At 46.2% G+C, this 24,228-nt stretch overlaps 1 protein-coding gene across 2 annotated transcripts in view; it reads left to right on the plus strand.

Moving 5' to 3' along the window:
* Window positions 1-1,743: 1,743 nt before the first annotated feature.
* The window catches only part of Abr (ABR activator of RhoGEF and GTPase), a 206,439-nt gene continuing 183,954 nt past the window's right edge, over window positions 1,744-24,228 (plus strand). The window contains exon 1 of one of the 2 annotated variants that reach the window (XM_070027409.1): window positions 1,744-2,998. In XM_070027409.1, the coding sequence (XP_069883510.1) occupies window positions 1,981-2,998 (1,018 nt within the window). In that variant the 5' untranslated portion in view covers window positions 1,744-1,980. The remainder of the gene's footprint in view (window positions 2,999-24,228) is intronic. The other variant, XM_070027411.1, reaches the window with a different exon arrangement.

The following is a 24,228-nucleotide window of genomic DNA, read 5'->3' on the forward strand; positions in this document are numbered from 1 at the left end:
ACCAGTTCTTAGAGAGAAACAAAAGATGTTACTAATGGTTATAATAAAACAGAAGGATTGCAAACAAAGATACAAGCATACACAGGATCTAATGGCCATACAAACGGGGGTGGGGGGTCTTTGGCAGGCAGGAGTTCCAAGAAAGAGGGTAAAGCACAAATGAAGAAAGCCAGGTCTTTAAGAGGACAGCATGTGATTTGGGCTAAAGTGTAGGTGGAAGGCGAAAAAGTGGGCAGCAGTAGCGCAAAGCAGTCTGGACTCTACCCTCTGGGTGAGCTGGGAGCTAAGAGGTTAAGAAACACTGAGCATCAGGGGCTCATCCCTGTAATCCTAGCTATTCAGGAAGCTGAGATCTGAGGATCTGGTTCCCAGACAGCCAGGGCAAGAAAGTTCATGAAACTCTTATCTCCAATTAACTACCCCAAAGCCGGAAGTGGAGGTGTAGCTTAAGTGGTAGAGCCACAAGCCTTGGGCAAAAAAACTAAGAAACAGCCCCCAGGCCCTGAGTGCAAACCCCAGGACTGGTGGGGTTTGTGTGTGTACGTGCGCACGCACACACACATACACACATACACGAAGCTGGATAGACTGTGACAATTGTGCAGGTGAGAGGTGCGCGGCAGGTGGCTGGACAGTGTAGCTCCAGTGTTCAGAGGCCATACAGCTGGGAAGGAAGCATTTCCTGCTGCCTTTTAAGAGTATCCATGTCCTTATCCTTGACAAGAGAGAACGGAGAATTACTGATAAGGTCCCCGTGTCTTGCAAGTACATCCAGACATGGAGACATCCTATCAGTGCCTCTCTTGGCAGGCAGCCGACCTCAACCAGCGACTGGAGAAGAAAGAAAGGGAAGAGCAGCACTGCCAGGAATGAGGGGCAGTGCTAAGCGGAGGCCCCACACAGCCCCTGGGCCCCTCCCCAGCAACTCCTCCTAGAGTTGTTCCGAGGCTCTAAAGAGGAGGTGTATTGGAGGGTCCCCTACTAGGTTCAGATCCCTGAAGCCATGGATTAATGATCAACCCGGGAGTGCCCTCAGCTTTCAAGTCATAGAACTCTCCAGCAAAGCCACTTGTAGCTGTCACTCCTGCTCATTTCTCCCCGGAAAAGCCCCAGCGAATAGTAACGAGAATATTTAAAGGGACTCGAAAACCAGTTTTCTATCCCAAGTGTTCGATGACACTGCTGTGTGATCTTGGATAAGTTAGTCCAAGGCGCTGGATAAATTCCCGCGCTGGGGCCACCCGGTGGCTCCGCAGTGTCTAACACCTGTCCTGGCCACTACGCCACATCCCTTGGCCGGCACCTTTTCCGCGTCGGTCCTGGGCGCCGCCCATGACCCTTGGCGGAGAGCCCAGGACGCCCCCGCGCGCTCCCTGGTCCGGGCTCCCTCCTCCCCCCGCCCTCTCCCCTGGCCGCGCCGCGCGCGCGCGCACACAAGGAGGGGGGGGGGCGCGGCCCGCACGCTGCGGCGGGAGCTGCGCAGCACGACTGGCGCGGAAGGTGCACGCGGGCCGGGTGTCGTCGCCAGCGTCTCCGAGGTGGGCAGCCCCACCGGCTAGCTCCGGGCTCCCGGAGCAGCTCCCCGACGCGCCCTCAGGCCTAGGCCCGGCACTCACCAAGGCTCCGCCCCCCGCCGCGGCTTTGCCGCAGCCTCAGCCCGCGGGGCGTCGCGCGCAGCTGAGACGGGCAAACCCGCGGCCCCTTGCGAGCTGCCCCGGGGCGGGCTCAAGGCCCTCACCTCCGCCGCGGACGGCTGCTTACGTCAGGGAGGCGAAACCCTGAAGGAGAGGAGGAAAAAGAAAAAGGCACGAGGGCGGAAGGGGAAAAACTTTTATTTATTTTTTTCTCTTTTTTCTCGTCAGACGCTGAAGGGAGGGAAGGAGCCCGCGCCGGCGCGGGGAGAGCCGGGCGCGACCCCAGCAGGCCGCGCTGCGCGCCGGAGCCCGGGCTCCCCCGCGGAGGCTCGACGGGGCGCCCAGCATGTGGGACCCGCAGGAGTTTGAGCGCCACTGGAAAGCCGAGTTCCCGGGGCAGGAGGCACCGGTCATGACGCTGGAGTCGGTGCTGGACATGGAGCGGGAGCTGGAGCGCTGCAAACTCAACCTGAAGCAGTTGCAACAGGTGTTGGCGGAAGAGAAGTTCAAAGTCTCCTACCTGCAGGCGGCCCTGGCTGGGGAAAAGCTGGACCCAACCGGCGGCCGCCTGACGGGCGGAGACTGCCGGGGCGCCGGGGCCCAGGAGCCGGAGCCCGCGGGGCGGGAGCGGGAGCCGTGCAAGGAGGAGAGCGCAGCGGGGCGCGGCGGGGACCCTGATAAGGGTCGGGACCAAGAGGTGTCGGCCAAGGCCGAGCCTCCCTCCAGCGTGTGCCTGGACCTTCCCACCTGGCCCCCGGTGGCGGAGGGAGGGGGCGCGGTGCGCAGCCTGACCGCCGCCATCCACCAGCAACTGGTGCAGCCTCGCCTCCTGTTCAGGCCGCGAGACGACTGTGTGCTCCCCGACCACGATGGTACGGTTGCCAACGCACCCGGAGAGGAGAGGTCCTCGGGGACCCGGGCGGGGCGGGGCTCGGAGGACAGCGAGCCGGACGCGTCGGGCGCTGACGATGGTGGAGACAGCAGTGACCACGACTTCGAGATGGTGGATTTGAATGAGAAATTTGTCCTCGGTCACTTGCTCGTGGCCCCCTATCGGTTTGGAACCCGCGATGAGGCCGAGAAGCCAGCGAGGGCTTCCAGCCCTCATCGCTGGATGCATCTGATCCCCGGGGGACGGAGGCAGCAGCGCCGGAGAGATCTGGAGGTGGAGGCCAAGGACAGTCGGGCTTCCATTCTGGTGGAGGATGAGGCCCCCAAACGCGGGGCCCGCGAGCACCTCACCCATTGGGGGCGCAAGAGGTTCCTGCGGGTGCCGGAGCGGGACTCGCCCAGTCACAGCTCTCCGGAGAGAGGCAGCGATTGCAGCCACAACAGCTCAGACCACGAGGAAGGCTTCTCTGCAGGTAGGCACACCCCTCTCTAGACCTCTTACCCCCCACCCCCCGCACATCATCCCTCCCCTCCATACCTTGAGGGTCCTCTGGTTTAACCTTGGGCACCTGGGAATAAAGTGGAGGCCGGGGAATAAATTTTATCTCCTTATTTTAAAGCCACTTGTGGAACTTAAAAACAAGCTATAGTGCAAAATGAATTTGGGGGTGGGGCGAGTTTATAAACAGAATGGTCATGGCAGGAGTCAGACCCAGGAAAGGACTCTTCCTTCAAGCCTCAGCCTTCCTTCTCCATCAGGACATTACCGCCACCATCCCTACTTCCAGGCCACCTTTCACAGGTCCCCCACATTCCTTCGCAGCACCCTTATGATATCCCTCTGCACAAACTCCAGTGCTTCCCCACCCTCACCGCCCCCATCCCCCGGTTTTTTGGTGTGAAAACACATTTATCTCACATCTTCTCTGGCTTTCATGTTAAGCTGGGGTCAAATTCACTCCAAGAAGGGTGCATGACACTCACCGCCCCTTTTGTTGACTTCCCCTTCCTAAAAGGATGCCCTGGCTCTGTCAGCTTCCTAGGAACCTGAGAGCCTGAGAGGAGTGGGAAGGCTTAGAGTCATTTTTCAGCTGGCTTGGTGCCCAGCAGGCCTGTCTTCAGCGAGTGCCATCACTTGATAAAGGAGGAATCAAGCCTGGGGAAATTAACTGGTTGAGCAAATGACCTGAGACCTTCATGAGGGCCTCTGTCCCATTGCCTCCCCTTGTGTCTGCTCTCCTCTCTGAGGACAGGGCCTACGCTTAATCAAAGGTGTTTGAATCTCCTTGCGGTGGTCTGCACAGTGCTCAGTAAATATTGTCTGAATAAGTCCATGTGTGCATTGGACTGATTGGCTACCAGGCTTTTCATGGGTCAGAGAGTGAAAATGGAGTAAGGAGGAAAGGTTAGATGGGGTTGTGGGGTGGGAAAGGATGCTAAGGACTCTCAGCATCCTCTCAACCATGAGGAAAACATACATTGGTGTCAAGTTGGGTTGAGCTCCAGCAGGAACTTAAGATGCCTTCTCACTCAGAGAAGGATTAAAAAAAAAAAATAGAGACTTCACAGATGCTGGGATTGTTCCAAAATCTCCATTATTAGATCTTATCTGGGCAAGTTTGCATTTGAATGAAAAACTGTCCACTATGCTAAAAGCACATTTGGAAGGTCCATCAAGTCATCTGTTTTGTTCAATTATACTTATTCATTAGCCAAGATTGGCTGCTTTTCCCATAGGTAATGCTTTTGCCACCCTTGCTAGTAACATTTTTTTTATGTCCCTCTTTAACTTAAAGCAAGCATCTGAAGACTTCATTCTAGAACCAAATTCCAAATGGTCTCAATGGAGGCTACCCAAGTGGCCCCCACTTGCTTCAGAGCTGGCTCCTATCCCATTTCTCTAGACACCCACATCAATCACTCTGTCAGGTATTCTCAACACATTGTATTTTTCTCCCATGAGTGATTCTTAATTCTATGAGTGGTCTCCTCTCTAGCACTTGATGCAAATTAGAAAGCTGTATGGACTCTTGGCTAACAAATTGCTGAAGATTACATTCTGGGTAGACCAATGACACAAGATTCTTCTTCCTCTAGAGTAAAGACTCCAGCCAGTGCACATGCCTGGCACTTGTGGCTTTGGATGATTATACCAGGGCTGAATTTCAAACCCCATTCTGCGCCCCCTCTTCAGGACAAGTTTTGAGTAAGAGCTATGCACAGGGACACATCAAGGCCCCCACCTCCTCCCTTGGAAACCTCCTCCTTAAGGAAGTGAATGGATGCACATGTGCATGCACATGTACAAACATACATGCATACTCATACACATGTCTAGAAGAAGGAACCTTCAAATGTATAGGGAGGCAATAGAGTGAAGGACAGAGGGATTACACTGTGTGTGGCAGCTCACTGGAGTCTGTGCTATAAGGAAAGCATTGTGAGGCCTTTGTTGGCCACCCTTGTTGGTATTTCCTGCCTCATTTTCCTCCATAGCATTCATTCAGTTACCATTGCAACCAGAAAGTTGTGCCTCATACCAGTAATCCTACCTACTCAGAGGCTGAGATCAGAGAATTGTGATTTGGAATCAGACAGGGCAGAGAAGTCCAGGAGACTCATATTTTCAATTAACAAGCAAAAAGACAGAAGTGGAGGTATGGTCCAAGTAATAGAGCAGCACCATCTATAAACAAGAAAGCCAAGCAAGAGTATGAGGCCCTGAGTTCAAGCCCTAGTACTGGGGAGGGAGGAAGTGTGAGGGCAAGTTTCAAGGGCCCAGTGTGGTGGCTTACACCTATAATCCCAGCTACTATGGAGGTGGAGATCAGAAGAACTGTGATACCAGGCCAGGCCAGGAAAAAAGTTAACAAAACCCCATCTTAACCAAGTTGAATGTAATGTTCATGCCTGTCAGCCAGCTATGTGGGAGGTGTAAACAGGAGGATTGAGGTCCAGGCTGGGCCCTACTTGAAAAATAAAGAAAAGAAAACCCCGAAACCCCAAGACAACAACAACAACAACAAACAAGAAAAAAAAGGAAGAGTTCAAAGCTAGCCTGGACTACATAATGAGTTCCAATCCAAAAAGTACACAACCCATACACTCTGAATCACAATTTTGTGTGTCCTTGGAAATAAATTGTTTGACTTTTCTATAGCTTATTTCCCACATCTGTAAAATGAGCTGATAAACGCAACTCATACTGTAGATATGGGCTTTATGCAGGTTCTGGCACACAGGAAGCAGCTGAAAGAGTTAACTTACGATGGCTATAGGCTGTTTTTCTTGGTATCACCTTTCAAAAGTTTCTTGCTTCCAGGCTATTCTGAATCAGAGGCAGTTTGGATATCTATAACAGATTTGTTGTCCAGCTTAATTGTCTCTTTCTAGAAACTTCCAGGCAATGGGCAGGACCTAGTGCAGAGTGGGAATTTGGTTCATGAAACTCTTTTAAATTGGACATGGGGGCTAGGAAGATGGCTCAGTGGTAGAGTATTTGCCTTGCATGCATGAGGCCTCTAGTTTGATTCCTTAGCACCACATAAGCAGAAAAAAAAAAAGCCAGAAGTGGAGCTGTGGCTCAAGTGGTAGAGCACTAACCTTGAGCTGAAGAGCTGAGGGACAGCGCCCAGGCCTAGAGTTCAGGCCCCAGGACAGAGCCAAAAAAAAAAAAAAGTTGAACCTGGTCCATATGCTTTCCCTCTCGCCACCAGTGATCATACCCGTATCTGTATCCGCAGAACTTGACTGAAGGGCAGGTTTTATGGAGGTACTGGGGTTTTAACTTAGGGTTTCTAGCTTGCTAGGCTGGTTCTCTATTACTTGAGCTATGCCCTCCAGCCTTGTTGCTTGCTGATTATTTTTGAGATATGTGTACTTGCTTCCTGCCTGAGTGATTGCTTTTTTGTTTGTTTGTTTTTTTGGGTCCAGTCGTGGGGCCTGAACTCTGGGCCTGGGCGCTGTCCCTCAGCTCTTCAGCTCAAGGCTAGCGCTCTACCACTTGAGCCACAGCGCCACTTCTGGCTTTTTTCTTTTTGCTTATGTGGTGCTGAGGAATCGAACCCAGGGCCTCTGGCATGCAAGGCATGCGCTTTACCACTAAGCCACCTTCCCAGCCCCAATGCCTGAGTGATTGCCTGGCTGTGATCTCCCTACTTTAGAATTCCCTTGTAGCTAGGATTATAGATATGCACCAGCTTATCCAGCTTCCTTCTGTGGAGTCTTAAAAACTTTTTGTCTAAGGCTGCCCTGGAAACTTCAATCCTCTCAATGTCAGCCTGATAGGCATATATCACTGTACCTAACTGTGGGTTGAGAAGGGGGTCTTGAGAATTTTTCTCCCTAGGCTGGCCTTTAACCATGATCTTCCCAATTGCAACCTCCCAAGTAGCTAGGATTATATGAACCACAGATGCTCTACTGAAGGGCAGATTCTACTGGGTAATAATTGGCTTTGCATCCTTCTCTGTGTTTCCATGAAAAAATCCTTTGAAGTCTCATATAAGAAGGCAAAGGTGTTTTCTTGGAGAAGGACTATTTTCTCTCAAATCTCTAAACCAAGACACCTTTGGAATTTCTTTCTACACATGATAGCAAAATCCAAGTTTAAATAAATTAGAATGCTAGTTCACTGAGCCTACTCTTTAAGCATCTTTTGGGCCTGGTTAGGATTGGGGCATGACAGTGGTGGTGTGAATGGGAGACAGTGGCTGAGCCAGAATGGCCATGATGAGTCTTGTGTACTGTGAAGTCAGACCTGAGTCTGTGTCCTGGTAGACAAGCCCTCAGCTTTTACATGTCTCCATCTCTGGCTCTCAAGCAGTAATAACAGGAATAGGAAATCCCTACTGAGGGCTTGTGTTTGCCAGCTTCTGCCTGAGCACCTCCCTATTCATTCGTGTCATACAACAGCTTCGTGAGGGGCTGGGAAGGTGGCTCAGTGGTAGAGCGCTTGCCTTGCATGCCTGAGGCCCTGGGTTCGATTCCTCAGCACCACATAAGCAAAAAGAAAAAAGCCGGAAGTGGCGCTGTGGCTCAAGTGGTAGAGCTCTAGCCTTGAGCTGAAGAGCTGAGGGACAGTGCCCAGGCCCAGAGTTCAGGCCCCATGACCAGACCCCCCCCCCAAAAAAACAAACAAAACAACAACAACAGCTTCATGAATCAGTACTACTATTATTTCCATTTTATACATGAGACTCCTGAGGTCTGCAGAGCTTAAGTGACCTGTCCCAAAGTCATCCAGCACTTTTTGAACTGAAAGTCCAGGCTTTTAAACAGATGCTAAGCTGTGTAGCCACAAGTATTAGTAACCTACCCCTCATGATAATTATGAGGTTTAAATGCAAGGAAATATTTTTTTGCTTATTTATGTAGTTTTTTTTTTTTGGGGGGGGGTTCAGTCGTGGGGCCTGAACTCTGGGCCTGGGCGCTGTCCCTCAGCTCTTCAGCTCAAGGCTAGAGCTCTACCACTTGAGCCACAGCGCCACTTCCGGCTTTTTTTTTTTTTTTTTTTACTTTTTGCTTATGTGGTGCTGAGGAATCGAACCCAGGGCCTCAGGCATGCAAGGCAAGCGCTCTACCACTGAGCCACCTTCCAGCCCTATTTATGTAGTCCACTGAGCCACCTTCCAGCCCTATTTATGTAGTTATTTACTATTACTATTGTGTTCCGATGCTGGGCACAATATTATTAATTTGTGACTAGACTTGGGGCCTGACTGCCATCCCCTAACTTTGTGTTTGTGTGTGTGTGTGTGTGTGTGTGTGTGTGTGTGTGTGTGAAGATACCATACAGAGGGGTTACAATTACATGGGTAAGATAATGAGCACATTTTTTTTTTTTTTTTTTTTTGGGTCTGGTCGTGGGACCTCAACTCTGGGCCTGGGCGCTGTCCCTCAGCTCTTCAGCTCAAGGCTAGCGCTTTACCACTTGAGCCACAGCGCCACTTCCGGCTTTTTTCTTTTTGCTTATGTGGTGCTGAGGAATCGAACCCAGGGCCTCAGGCATGCAAGGCGAGCACTCTACCACTGAGCCACCTTCCCAGCCCAATGAGCACATTTCTTATCAAGCATTGTAGCCTCCTCCTTTGTTTCCCCTTCCCATCCCTTCGCATCCTCCCCATCCTCCCCGCCACCAAAGTTGTAAAGTACGTTTTTCGACATAACCACATAACGACATCTCATTGTTGAAATGGGTCCTCCTGTATCCTTGTTTTAACGATTTGTTTTTTCCCTTCCCCTCCACATATACCAACATCATATATAGTGAAAGCAGGGGTTATACCATGGGGGAGGGACATACAATAGCTTTGTGTTTTTTGTTTTTTTTTTGTCGGTCGTGGGGCTTGAACTCTGGGTCTGGGCGCTGTCCCTCAGCTCTTCAGCTCAAGGCGAGCGCTCTACCACTTGAGCTACAGCGCCACTTCCGGTTTTCTGGTGGTTTATTGAAGAGAGGAGTCCTGCCCGGGCTGGCTTTGAACCGAGATCCTCAGATCTCAGCCTCCTGAGTAGCTAGGATTATAGGCGTGAGCCACCAGCGCCTGGCAGCTTTGTGTTTTTTTAAAAAAATATTTTTTATTATCTTCAAGTAGTTGTACAAAGGGATTGCCATTAAACAAAGCAATTTATGAATACATCTTGATCAATGTCACCCCTCCCTCAGCTGTTTTGCTCAAGGCTGGTGCTCTGCCAGTTGAGCCACAGCACCACTTCTGGTGATTTTTGATGGTTCATTGGAGACAAGAATTTCACAGATTTTCCTATCTAGGCTGGCTTTGAATTGTGATCCTCAAATCTCAGCCTCCTGAGTAGCTAGGATTACAGGTGTGAACCACTGGTGCCAGCTTGTAAGACTGTATTTAAAGCAGTGCATCTAGCTTGTAGAAATCACAGAGCACATACCTTTGTGTGCATTATTAGAGTCTTCTGTGTCACTGAAGTTCCCAGCAAACCCCTGACAGTCTGTTGCCAGAATCAACTATTGGAGCTGCTCCTCACCAGTGGATGTCCTAGGTGTCCACCTGCTGAGCTTCAGTTTCCTCTCCCATGCCTGTGGCTGAACATCTTAGGCACACAGCATGGCCACATGTGAGAGCCTTGGTATTTCCTTTTGCATGTTGTCATGCTTCTATGTTACCCCTTATGTAGGAGTTGAGTGACAGATCATTCTCAGCAGTTATGCATCCCTTTTGCAGCTTGCATGTCTGTATTCTTATAGACCAAGTCACAGGCTCTCCTTTATAACAAAGGCCCAGCAGTGGTTTTTCAGGGCCCAGCGTCCTATTGACTGGCATAAAGTATTCATCTGATGTTCTGGTTTCAATTTAAACGACAAAGTAAATATCATTAATATTTTAAATGGGTGGCATTTTCTCCTTGCATTACACTTCGCTCCATGGAGACAAGTGCTCACTATTTTTGTCAGCCCTTGGAACTCATTCATCTGTCCATTCATCCATCTGTTTGTTCCACTCAGCAAGTGTTTACTGAGGTCTTGCTTCATTCTGGGATGAGATTGCCCATGTTGGTGGCCCAATTTTGTAGTTTTCCCTGGCTTTTTGGTTAATGGGTTGAAAATTTACGTTTCTAGATAATAAACCATTTTCTGGTGGAGTATGGTTAAATACTGAAGAAGGAATGTTTAAAGTCTCAGAGACATCCAGCAGCCTAGAACTGGATTCTTAGAGTTGATGTACTTCTGCCTGTCTTCAGACAAAATCAAGATGGGGCTTAGAAGCCAGATGTAGGCTCTCTTTACCATGTCCTGCAGTCTGCATTGTTCGTGTGTGTGTGTGTGTAATGGTACTAGGGCTTGAACTTAGGGCCTTTTTTGTTCATGGGTGACATTCTACCACTTGAGCTATGCCTCTAATTCTGGCTTTTTCTGTTTATAGGTGAGTTCCTTAGATTTGTCTGCCTGGACTGGCTTCTAACCTCAGTCCTAATATCTTACCTCTTGAGTAGCTAGGAATATAGGCATGAGTCACCATTGCTCATCTTTTTCCTGGAGTTTTAAGCAGAGAACACTAAACCATCAGTGCTATCAAAGTTCTGGTTATAGAGCAGCAGATAGTCTCTTAGCTTCATAGCCACCTTGGCAGCTGCCTTGGTATAAATGATGAGTCCCATTTCACAGGAGAAGGTACTGAGGCGCTGAGGGAGAAAGGAACTTGCCAAAGTCCCACAGCTAGCATGGGATAGACTCAGCATTGGAACTCAAGTCAGTCCACAAGCTGACCTGTAACACTGTCTTAAGCCAGCCGCACAGTACCAGATTTCTCCACTTTGGGAGGTCTGCCATTATACTGCCAAATTGCTAATGGAGATAGTTTACTTTTTAATCTTCATGAGAAATGCATTTCCTACGAGGTGCTCAAATTACCTAGAGCTCATTTGTAACCTGATGGATTTTTTTTTCCTCTTCCCGTCAGGGACTAATGAGATTTTGCTCTAGGAAGAATTCCTTGTGTTTGGTGGAAATGTCTGAATAAGTTAATTCAAAGTATTGAATTTCTAGACTTAGCTGTGATAAAGTAATTTTTTTCTGGTCCCTGTTGTGGAGCAGTATTAAAAAACGATTTGAAGTCAGGCATGGTGGTGCATGCCTGTAATCTTAGTACTCAGGAGGCCGAAGCAGGAGGATCACAAATTCCAGGCCTACAGAGTGAGATGCTGTCTTTTTTCTTTTTTCCTGGTTAATTGAAGATTAGAGTCTCAGGGGTTTTTCTGCCTAGGCTGCCTGCCATCCCAACTATAAAGAAGACATAGATAGGAAGACTGTTCCAAGGTCAACCCTAAGTAAACAGTCTAAGATTTTATCTGAAAAGTAACATAAAACAAAACAACAAAAGTACAGGAAGAAAGCACAAGAATGAGTGGCAGCTCCTGGTATGCCTTTTAGGGCACATTTTTAGAAAACTCCCTTTATATTTCTTAATCACCTCTAGCTACAGGGAAGGCTAGGAAATATATTTTATCTGGGCATATAGCCACCTCAAGTAAAATAGGCCCTCTGTTACAAGGAAAAATGGAAGAATTGACAGGGAGGAGGCAACTAGCAGTCTCTGGCACAAGCCTTTTCCAGCTACTCCATCCCATCTTGTGGTTCTTAGAGTGAGCCTCACACTGTACAATTATCATATTATTGTGTCATCTATTAATTCATTGACCCAGTGGACAAGTAACAAGAGAACCATTGCTCTGTGCAAGGCACAATGCCTTTTACACATTGACTGGGAAGCACTGCTCTCAAGCTAAGAGGTTAGCTGCCTCTCTAAGAGCAGGGACTATGGTTTGTGCTTGGTTTTCTCTCACAGGGCTGATCATATGGCAGGCACTTGGTAAGTACGTTGTCCTTTTAGAATAGTCACAAATGAGAGCCTCGGTGAAAGAAACAACCTCCCAAGCCAGGGGTTGGTGACTCACACCTGTAGCTACTCAGAAGGTCAAGATCTAAGGCTGGAGGTATGAAGCCAGCCCTGGTAGAGACTCTTTAATCACACACACACACACACACACACACACACACACACACACACACACACACACACACACACACACACACACACACACACACACACACACACACACACACACACACACACACACACACACACACACACACACACACACACACACACACACACACACACACACACACACACACACACACACACACACACACACACACACACGCCCTCTCTCACTGCCTTGGATACTATGCTACAAAATTTGGATTATAAAAATTGTTTTGGGTTCATTCTAGTTTTGAGGACCCCATAGAAAAGAGGGTGAGGCATGAGTCATCTCTAAACATCAGGGCTACATTTTACTCAGAAGGATTTGTCCAGGTGTCAGGGCTGATTTGGCTGCTCTGGATACTGGCCTCTGTTTATAGAATAAACTGGAATTATAAGCAGAAGTCTGTGTGCCCACCTGGCTTCCTCTACCGGCACTCCATGTGACTACTCTCCCTTGTCACAGCTGTGCTGTGTAGCTGCAGAGGTCTGCAGTCTTTCTGCAGCAAGTGACACCTTCTATTCTGTTCTGTCTTTCTGTCTGATCCTTGCTGTAGTCTCCCCGAGACAAGACTATCTGAAGGGAGGTTGCTGGGAGCTTGTGTCATATCTTGCAGCTGCTGAGCTAAGGATCATTTAAAAAAGTGTATTGAAAAAAAAAAGTGTATTGACCCCCAGGAGGAAGGAACTAGAATATACTTAGCACATACCATCTGCAAAGGCACTGTGTGGTGTGCCTTACCTGCTCTCACAGCTGCAAGTCAGAACAGTCTCCTGAAGGATGCTCCATCATTCTCATATTGCAAATGAGAAAACTGAGGCTTGAGTAGTCAAAGATTGCTTAGTGTTAAGCCATAGGATTCTTTGTTCCTCTTTTTTTCCCCTAGTACTGGGGCCTGAGTGCTGTCCCTTAGCTTTTTTGCTCAAGGCTGGCACTCTTGGAAGTAGCACTGTAGCTCATGTGGTAGAGCACTAGCCTAGAGCACAGGGAGGCTCAGGGACAGAACTCAGGCCCTGAGTTCAAGCCCCAGGTTGGGAAATAAAAAAGAAAGAAAAGGGAAAAAAAGGTAAACCTAAAAGGCTGGCATTCTTATCTCTTGAGCCACAGCTCCACTTCCAGCTTTGTGATGATTAATTAAAGATAAGAGTCTCACTGATTTACCACACACCTCCCCCCATCGTTGGGTTGGCTTCAAACCTTGATCTTCAAATCTCAGCCTCCTGAGTAGCTAGAATTACAAGTGTGAGCTACCAGCACCCAGCTAAAATGATTTAAAAATTTTTTTTTGTCGGTCATAGGGCTTGAACTCTGGTCCTGGGCACTGTCCCTGAGCGCTTCAGCTCAAGGCAAGCATCACTTCTGTTTTTCTGGTGATTTATTGGAGATAAGAGTCTCATGGATTTTCCTGCCTGGACTGGCTTTGAACCGTGATCCTCAGGTCTCAGTTCTTCTGAGTAGCTAGGATTACAGGTGTGAGCCACCAGTGCCTGGCCTAAAATGATTTTTATAGTAACAATTCAGATATAAAATTTATCTCTTTAAAGCATTCAGCCATAGTTTTAAAAATGTCTTTGTCAGGTAATGAGTACATTTCTTTTTGGACAGTATCACCCTTTTCCTCACTCTCAGTTTTTAGTGCATTTTAAAAGTGCCATTGGTCTTTTCATTTATTTTCCTGTCACATGTTGATCCTGGGTCCCTTTGAACTGGAGTCTATGGGGTTACTTTAATTCCTCTGCACCCCACCCCACTCTGTGCTTACTGGATTTGAAGCAAGAGTTTACAGTGTGTTAAACTTGAGGCTTCTCCCATAAGCACCTGTTCTTCATGCCCTAGGCTGTAGGGTGTGGTTGGCATGGTGACAGGGGACCTCATTCTGATCCGTATTTTCCTTGTTTTGTAGCCTTACAATGTCCTTGTGCTTAGCACATGGGAAGTGTGCAATAAATATTTCTGAGTATCTAGATGTTTCTTAACTCTGGTTCAACCATGACAGTAACCAATTGTTTTGCCTCTAGCTTTTATTCTAGTCTTGCATTATGTTTTTCCATGAAAGCCAAATGATTATGCTAACCTCAAGTCAAATTTTGCACCTCTGCTTGCATTCTTCAATAGTTCTGTCACCTACAGAGTAAAATCGAGCCCCTTAGATGTAAATGTACAAGACCATCTGTGAGCTGTGGTGTCCTCATCTTGCCCTCCCCTGACCCATACACCATGCCCTTCATGCATCAGCAATCACTGAAGTGCTTGTTGCTTCCAAATGCACTGTGCACACCCATTCCTCTCCACGTTTCTTCCCTAGGATGCCCTCTTCACATTGCATATGACAACTTTCTATCCATCCTTCAGGTTTGGGCCATGCTTCCTCCTGTGAAGCCTTCTCTGATTCCCTCAAGTAGATATGGAACTGGCTCCAGTTAAGACTGAACTTGGCTGCAAATAACAGAAAACTCTCTTCTAGAATGGAATATTATAGAATACTATAATCCTACAATGGGTAGGATCAGCAGAATAGTGGTCCCAAAGATGCCCATATCCTCATCCCTGGAACCTGTGAGAGTGTTATCCTACATAGCAAAGGGCTTTTGCAGACAAGGTCCAATTAAGGTCTTTAACTGGGAGACATTTTTTCTGGGAGGGCCCAAGGATCTGGTTGTTTTTGTTTATATGTGATACTACCAGGGCTTGAACTCAGTACCTCTCTTTCCCTCTCTCTCCCTCCCCCATTCTCTCAGCTTTGTCACTCATGACTGGTGCTCTACCACTTGAGCCAAACCTTCAGCCTGGTATTTTGCTGGCTAATTAGAGATGGCTAGCTTTTCATGAAAGGCTGTGAATAAGCTCTTGCAGATTTATCTGCCTTAGCTGGCTTGGACCATGATCTTCTCACCCTAATTTCTGTAGCTAAGATCATGGGCATGAGCCACCAGCACCTGACCGAGTCAGTTTTTTTAATGCAGGCATTTCTGCCTCTAACACAATACCAGCATATCACATTTATTGAATAAATAAAAGAATGCTTGTACATTTCAAGTGAGGATTTTGTGGGATTTGGAATACCTGACTGTTGGAATCTCTAAGCATTTAAAGATATTTCCCTTTCTTTTTTCTTTTTCTTTCTTTCTTTCTTTTTTTTTTTTTTTTTTTTTTTGGTCCGGTCGTGGGGCCTGAACTCTGGGCCTGGGCGCTGTCCCTCAGCTCTTCAGCTCAAGGCTAGCACTCTACCATTTGAGCCACAGCGCCGCTTCCGGCTTTTTGCTTATGTGGTGCTGAGGAATTGAACCCAGGGTCTCAAGCATGTAAGATAAGCACTCTACCACTGAGCCACCTTCCCAGCACCATCTTTTTTCTTTTTCTTTCTTTCTTCTTCTTCTTTTTTTTTTTTTTGTCGGTCGTGGGACTTGAACTCTGGGCCTGAGCGCTGTCCCTCAGCTCTTCAGCTCAAGACTAGCGCTCTAACACTTGAGCTACAGCATCACTTCTGGTTTTCTGGTGGTTTATTGGAGATAAGAGTTTCATGGAGTTTCCTACGTGGGCTGGCTTTGAATGGCGATCCTCAGATCTCAGCCTCCTGAGTAGCTAGGATTACAGGCGCGAGCCACCGGCACCCCACATATTTCCCTTTCTTTACTTCCCCTTTCTCTTTATCATTATCTTTGTCTCCATCTCCTTTCTCCTCCTCATTTTTGGACTAGTAGGAACAATCTGTAAGAAGCATTCTAGAGCAGGGATTTTCAAGAGGTAGGCTGGGCTTTTTTTTCCTGAAGTCTTTCGCAAGTGTCTCCTGTCCTTAGGGCTTTGATATGCTTTTTGGCTTGGCTGTCATGTCTGTCTACACCCTAGTTGAGAATCCATGCCATTTTGTGAACCTCTTCCTAATCAGAATGTGCTATTTCCTAAAAGTGGGAAATGCAGGAAAGGCTAATACTTCAAATAACCCTCCTCAAAGAATGGAGACCTACCTCAGTCATTAGGATAGTACATTAAATATTTTGATTCCCTTGCAATCTGCTGGGACCATCCATCTAGATCTGGACAGAATGTAAATGGCACAACTTCTGATGCAGGGCAGTCTCTTTGGAACTCTTTTCCTTCCCTTACTTCAGGGCAAAATGTCCCAGATGAAGGTTGTTGTCATCCAGGGTCCTAGAGGGAGAGCTGAGCTCCAAATCAACCTTCAGTGCATATGGAATGTTAGTGAGAAGTAAATCATTGTTATATTAAGCCTCTGTAATGTTTGGTGCTATTTGTCACTGCAGCATATTTGTCACTGCAGCATTACCTAGTACATCCTGACTGATACAGATATCTGACTTACATTCGTACAGAAAAACAATTCTTCTGAACGTCAGAAAGTTTTCTTCAAAACCTCTGCTTTGCCTTCTCACTAAGGGCAAATGATAACCATAGCTGTTTTATGTATATATGAGAAGTGAATGTTAAAAAAAAAAAAAAGTGTTGCTGGGGGCCGGTAGCTCATGCCTGTAATCCTAGCTACTCAAGAGGCAGAGATCTGAGGATCATAGCTCAAAGCTAGCCCAGGGAGTAAAGTCTGAGAAACTCGTATCTCCAATAAACCGTCAGAAAACCGGAAATGGCGCTGTTGCTCAAGTGGTAGAGTGCTAGCCTTGAGCTAAATAGCTAAGGAACAGCACCAAGGCCCAGAGTTCAAGCTCCATGACCGACCAAAAAAAAAAAAAGTGTTAAAAATGGCCAAATTGTTATACTATTCCTCCTCCTCATTCTCTTTCTCCTCCTCTTCCTCCTCCACATTCTCCTCCTATTCCTTTTCCTTCTCCTCCCTCTCTTTTTGAAAAAAAAAATCTTGCTGTTTTGTCCAGGCTGGACTCAGATGATCTCTAGACTGGGACTTGTTTTATTAGTGATTTACTATGAGAAATTATGACTCAATAGCATATTATACTGAGGGCTAAGATATTTCCTACAAAGGGTACAGAGAAAAAGTAGCAGGAGGAAGGAGGTCTGGCACAGGTTTCAGTGTCCTTCATCTGTGGCCATATAGAAGCTCCCTCCCTCTCTCTCACCCTCTGTCCCTTCTTCCCTCCCTCTCTCCCTCCCTCCCTGTCTCTCTCCCCCCTCATTCTCTTTCTCCCCACTCCTCCCTTTCTCCATCTCTCTCTTCCTCTTTCCTCTGACTGTCTCATCTCTCTGTCTCCTCTCTCCGTTCTTCCCCTCTCCCCCCCTCCCCATCTCAGTTAACTTCAGAGGCATACAGAATACTTCTACTGAGAGAAATTTATTTGAATCACAAAATCTGAGACTTTTTTGTGGGCAGGGGAGAAGGGCTGGTCACAAAAGTGTATCCTGCCATTCAACCAGCAGCCCTGTCAACAAAAAATAAGGAGCCAAACCATGAAATGAAACCAGGTGTACATCATCATTTTTGAGAGTTGTTGAAAGGAAGATGACAAGTCATTACTGTTAAGTCCATGGCTCTAGGTGCAAAATCATTAACTCATAAGCACTGGAAAGGACACTAGAATGTAAAAGCATGGAAACCTGCCTTGTGCACGATGTCATTGATCTAATAGAGTATTAAGTTTACTCATGAGGGTTGGAAGGCCTAAGTCTCCAATTGTTCAGTTATCTGAGAAACACAATTTCCTTGAGTATCTTACACATTTGGAAGTAGGTGAGACTTGGGAAGTATAATGCAGTTTTCAAGGTACTTGTTGGTTAATTCAATTTCAGGAGCCATCTTGGCAATCTATTTAGCACTTACACCATTATTTCTAGTCATAAAATATAGACTTGTAAACAAAAGTTTACAAACTATCAGTTTGTAATTTGGAGATAGCTGACTATAATGATATCATTTTTTCCATATTGAGTGTTTAGGAGAATATTTTACACACATTTCCTTTTTGTGTTGTTTCTCATTATGACAAATATTTCACATTTACCTATTTCCCCAGTCAAAGTTCTTTGAGATGCTACTGATAAGCTTGGCCAAGTAGAGAATGGAGTCATCAGACCTCACCTATCCTTCAAATAGCCCCTCAGGTAGCTAGGTTTTTGTTTTGTTTTGTTTTTAGTCACTCATGGGGCCTGAACCCATGGGGCCTGGGTGCTATCCCTCAGCTCTTTAGCTCAAGGCTAGTACTCTACCACTTGAGCTGCTGTGCCACTTCCAGCTTTTTCTTTTCTTTTCATCAGTGATGGTGCTTGAACTCTGGGCCTGGGTGCTGTCCCTGTGCTCTTCAGCTCAAAGCAAGCTCTCTACCACTTGAGCCACAGTGCCACTTCTGTTTTTCTGAGTGATTTATTCAAGATAAGAGTCTCATGGACGTTCCTGCCCAGGCTGGCTTTGAACCACGATCCTCAGATCTCAGCCTCCTGAGTAGCTAGGATTACAGGTGTGAGCCACCGGTGCCCCGCTAGCTTCTGGCTTTTTCTGCATGTGGTGCTGAGGAATCGAACCCAGGGCCTCATGTACGCAAGGCAAGCACTCTACCACTGAGCCACCTTTGCAGCCCCTGTAGCTAGGTTTTAAAATGCCTGTTAAACCTTCCAATTGCTTTCTCAACCTTGGCCCTGTTTATGTGGTGGACATTGGGCCTTGACACTAATAATGGGGTTCTGCTGAAGTGTTTCTACAGCAAGTGCAGGACCACAGTCTCACAGGTGTGTTCATAGGTATGTTCTACATGTTGAAACTACTTGCTACCTTCACAACTAGTGTGAGCAGAGAGGTACTTTTACTTAATCAGCACAATCCCATGAGACTAAGTATGGTTATTCCTAAATCCAGAGATGTGAAGTCATATCTCATAAAGGAGAGAGGTAAGATTTGAACTCAGCTCTTTCTGGGGCCAAAGTTAGTTTTGACCCTCACCACCTCCCCACTAACTCTTAATCTCTTCAGGCTATAGCCTCTCTGATCAGACTAGATGATTTTTTCTTTTCTTTTCTTTTTTTTGTCGGTTGTGGGGCCTGAACTCTGGGCCTGGGCGCTGTCTCTCAGCTCTTCAGCTCAAGGCAAGTGCTCTACCACTTGAGCCACAGGGCCACTTCCGGCTTTTTCTGCTTATGTGGTGCTGAGGAATTGAACCCAGGGCCTCATGCATGCAAGGCAAGCACCCTACCTTCTCAGCTTTGACTAGATGACTTTCTAGGCCTAAATTTTATGGACCACTCATGACTCTGCACCAAGTCAGGTTTAAAGTCTGGTTTTATGAAAGTTTGAGGTATAGCCAGGCTTTTGGCCATTTGTGATTTGTGTTCTTAACTAAATGATTTCACTTCTCTTACACTTTGTTTCTATGCAGGATGATTATGCCTCACTTGGTGCTGCAAAGATTAAATGAAACAATTACAGGAAGCAGATGGCACAGGGTCTGGGGTATATAGTCAGCTGTGTATGACTATAAATAGTCATTGGTATAACAGTCAAGATAGTGCCGTCTGGGACCATTTAGGTTGGGTTCAAATCCAAGTTCTGCTTCTTAACATCTAGGTGAACTTGAGTAAGTGACGTAGTCCATTTGTGCCTCAGTTTCTATCTCAGCAGACTGGGGATGGTGCTAATATGATATTAGTGCCTCATTGAGTGAAAAATAAATGAATACAATACACCTTTGAACAGCACCTGGCACATAGTGAACCCTTAGTGCATGTTGGTTAATCTTATCACTGTCATCACTAGTTTGGTTGTGCGCATTACTGAATAGACTACAAGGGCAAAAAAGCAAAAACAAAAACCCCAAACCAAAAAACAACCCAAAAACCCCAACATTATTGTCCTCATCTTACTATCTGGTTATATCCTTAATTGAAACCCGAGGCTCCTGGAAATCCTGCAGTTTGAATAATCCAAGAGCTGGAGCCCTTGGCGCATCCAATTACAGATGCCTCACAGCTGTGGCTGGAGAGGAAGGTGAGACCTTAGCACTGTCTAGCTGGGCTGTGCTTCTATTCTAGACAAAGTCCTACTTTGTATGCAGCAGTCTCGTCTTCGTTTGGCTGCATAATTGCTCCTTTTTGTCTTGTTTTAAAGCATCTTGAGGAATCTGGAGCCCCCTCCTGCTGACAGCAGTGAAAGCCACTGTCTCTAATGAGCCTCGCTGACACTCTTATGGCCCCATGAAGGCAGCCAGGCAGGGAGCAGGCACACAGGCCTGGCATGCATCCATGGGCTCTCTTTGAATACAGGCTATCATGCTAAACTTTATGATGGGGCTCCCCCAGGATCCCAGGATTCCCCTATGTCTCTGATCCTTGATGCAGAAGGGCAGGTAGTTACTTCCTGAATGCTGGGCTCATTGGTAACCTTTGTGGACCAGCAGTGCTAAAACAGAAATTAATTATTCATGTTAGTGAACCCAAAGGAGCTGTATGTTGTTCACTGGGGGAACTCCTCTCTGGCCACCAGACTCAGAATCCCTTGGGGACAGTGGGCAGGCAGATGGCAGCTGCACTGAAAACAAGGGCCGCATGTGACCATTCCCAGGCTCAGGATAGTCTGACGACATGCTTTGTTTGGGTTGCTGAGAATGAAAATAAGATTGAATCATTTTGAAACCTGCAGCCTTTTCATAAAAATCTGTATTTCTTGCTTTTCCTGAGAGATGAGAAGGTAGACATTCCCTGAAGGAGATGACTCCTTCAGAATGGGTAGGAATTTGCTGATTGTCAGCCTTCTACCTCACCCCCATCTCCTGACATTGAGTATAGAGAAGGCCACAAGCAGAACAGGACTCCAGCCGGAGACGGCCTGGTTTTATGTCCTCTGCTGCTGGTCCTTTTCCCAGCTGTGTGGCCTCAGGCAAATTACCTAAGCCTTATGAGAATTAGTCTTCTTCCTCAATGTGAGCTCCCATGAAGTAGCTTCCAAATTCATGAGAACTAAGCTCTCAGCCTACACATTGTAAGTGCTTTTTGGGTGTCAGTATCTATCAGTATTATACTACTTGCCTGGTCTCCATAGGCATCTGTAATTGCAATCAGAGTTTCTCATAGAAGAAGAAAAATCTTTCATAATTCATCTGAACTCACTAATAAGCCTTTTCTTCCTCCCCTCCCCTATCCTAGCACTTTGTAAGTTATATTAGGATAGTGCTAGCCCATGGTAACAAACTTGCTCAAACATGCCAGTGGTGGAACTTATGCTTTTTTTCTGATTCATACAACAGAGGAAGATGGTACTACAATGGGAAGATTTGTTCCCCATGGTCACTCAGCACTCTTGTGGATTTGTACTCCTCCAGGTCCTAGTGGTTCTCAGCTTTCAGAGAATACTAGGGGAGCAAGAGAGATATACTGGTTCTTGACCAAGTGGTCAAGTGGTACCCATTTCTTCTGTCATGTTCCATTGGCAAGAACTGGGCATATATCCTTTCTAAGATGTAGTGTAGCCCCCAGCTGGGGCAGCTACTCCCCAGTAACTCAGCTCTGCTCTGGGTACTTGAGCACAAATTGGATTCAGGCATTTGAATTTTTTACTTGGAGAGAAATACAATGTAGCTGTTGTGCATATACACATTGAACTAGCTTCCAAACTAGAGGAAAACATTTGTAACCACAATTTTTATTAGATCTACATTATTTGTACAAGACAGAAACAATGTATCACATCAACCTCCCTCTATTTCTTAAAACAATTTCAACAGGTTTCTTTCCTTCTTTCTTTCTTTTTTGCCAGTCATGGGGCCTGAACTCTGGTCCTGGGCAGTGTCCCTGAGCTCTTCAGCTCAAGGCTAGCACTCTACCATTTGAGCCACAGCGCCACTTCCAGCTTTTTTTTTCTGCTTATGTGGTACTGAGGAATCGAACCCAGGGCTCCATGCATGCAAGGCAAGCACTCTACCACTGAGCAACCTTCCCAGCCCTGTTCTATTTTTATATATTCAAATAAACAATACAGACCATATTCATCCTCATTCACCTTTCTTGTTAGCCCTCCTGCTGGTGCTTACTCCCCTATCGAAGCCATATAACCACAATTTTCATATCCAAATTTTCTGAGACTAGGTCATGTTATATAGCCCTGGCCAGCCTCAAACTCACTGTCTTGCTCAGGCTGGCCTCAAAATTGTAGTCCTCCTACCTCAGCTTCCCAAGTACTGGAATTATAGGCATGTGCCACTATGTTCAGCCTATATCCAAATCTTCTTTATTTTTTCCTAGTGCTGATCAAACTTGGGGCTTCTTACATGTTAGACAAGTGTTCTACCACTGAGATACATGCCTGGCTCCACAAATCTTAAATCCAGTTTTCTTTTAAATTGCTGTTGCTTTATAGACATTATTATTTGGCTTTGTTAAGGCAGGTGACTTCATTTGTGAAGGAGTACTTTATATATTTTGCCTAAGTTTATCATCAAGGTAGAGGTTACTCATGAAAGGAGTAGAAAGGAAGGGAGAAAGGAAAGAAAAAATATACCAATAAAATATGCTATCATAGACTCCTAAAACTGAGGAATACCAAAGATAATTTTTTATTTCAAGTTAAAGAGATTCCATAATTGCTTTCTAGGTATAAGGTGCAGCATCTCATATCTCTTTAAGATAGACACCATGTCTTAAGAATGCCTTGTGTTGATCCATTTTGGTTTTGGTAGTACTGGAATATGAATTCAAGGCCTCACACTTGGTAGGCAGGCACTCTGATCCACATCTCCAGCCCAAGCCACAGAGATTGTATGTGGCCTCTGAAGTTATGAGATCACAAAGGGTTAAGACAGTATCTTAGCTACAGTTTGCAGTGTCTGAGAGGCTTGCAAAGAGGAACTTAGGCAACCTTAGTTCAGACTAATAACTGCGTAGTCACCTAAAGCAAGGTGACTAAACATCTTCCTGCTTTTCAGTTGCCCTTAGTTAGCTATTCAGGTTCCAAATCGACTGATGGCTTTTTCTTCTCCCTAACTCCCTGTGATTAGGGAAATGATTTGCAGCACAGTCATTGAAGGAAACTATAGAGCATGAGATTTCCCATCTTACCACCTTCCTGCCAGACCTGACTCCTACCCTGAGCATGTTACAAGACCAAGAGGTTTTTAGAAATTGAGAACTGGAAATAACTACTCTCTCCCTCACTTTCTGGGCTGCAGCTTGTTTGGGGTCTGTGTGTGTGTGTGTGTGTGTGTGTGTGTGTGTGTGTGTGTGTGTGTGTGTGTGTGTGTGTGTGTGTGTGTGTGTGTGTGTGTGTGTGTGTGTGTGTGTGTGTGTGTGTGTGTGTGTGTGTGCGCGTGCTGCAGCTTGTTTGGTGTGTGTGTGTGTGTGTGTGTGTATTGATACCCAGGCTTGAACTCAGGGCCTGGGCAGTATTCTTCAGGAGTTTTGCTCAAGGCCGATGCTCTACCACTTGAGCCACAGCTTTACTTTCAGCTTTTTGGTGTTTAATTGGAGATAAGAGTCTCAAGGACTTTTCTGCTTAGGCTGGCTTCAAATCAAGATCCTCAGATGTCAGTCTCCTTAGTAGTTATGGTTGTAGGTTTGGTACTACTTATTGAAGGAGAAAGCTGTGTGCTTCTTATGCTCAGATGAGTGGACTCTGATCAGTAAATTTATCCAAATATTTGATTCCTTTGTTGTTCGGGGAAAGGGCAAAAAAATTTTCTTTCTTAAGCCCAAACTGCCAATTCAGATATGTTTTTTGTTTTGTTTTTTACTATCTTAGTACCTCTCTTTGTATCTCAGTTTAACATTCTGCCTCTTAATACACACTTCCTAATTTTTATTTTTCAGAACTGGGGATTGAACTCCAAGCCTTGTACTTATTGTAAGGGAGATGTTCTACCACTTGAGCCATGTCCCCAGCCTCATTAATATGGCAATTTAGTTGTTAGCCCTACTGCATTAGACTTGCTTGAAGGCAGATGCAGGCTCATGGTAGTAAAGGGTAAGACTCCAGAACTAGAATTACTTGGGTTTGGAGCTTAGTCTGTCCTTTACTTGCTGTGAGGATTTACAGTTTATTCTTCCTTTCTGTGCCTGGTTTTCTTATCCATGTGGTAAATGTGTTAGTAGCTCCTATTTCCTAGGATGTGGTGAAAATGAAACCCATGTACACACCCAGCATAACACAGGGCCTGATATACTGTGAACCATCAATAAATACCTAAAGCTACTCACCCTTTGTTTTCCTAGTGTCTGCTATAACACTTTATGCCTCTTATCAGCTTGATAAATGCCAGCTAATCTGAAGGAAAGATAGAAGAAA

The sequence above is a fragment of the Dipodomys merriami genome, unplaced genomic scaffold (assembly GCF_024711535.1).
Source record: "Dipodomys merriami isolate MVZ:Mamm:240054 unplaced genomic scaffold, mDipMer1.0.p SCAF_19, whole genome shotgun sequence".
In the NCBI taxonomy this organism is placed as follows: domain Eukaryota; kingdom Metazoa; phylum Chordata; class Mammalia; order Rodentia; family Heteromyidae; genus Dipodomys; species Dipodomys merriami.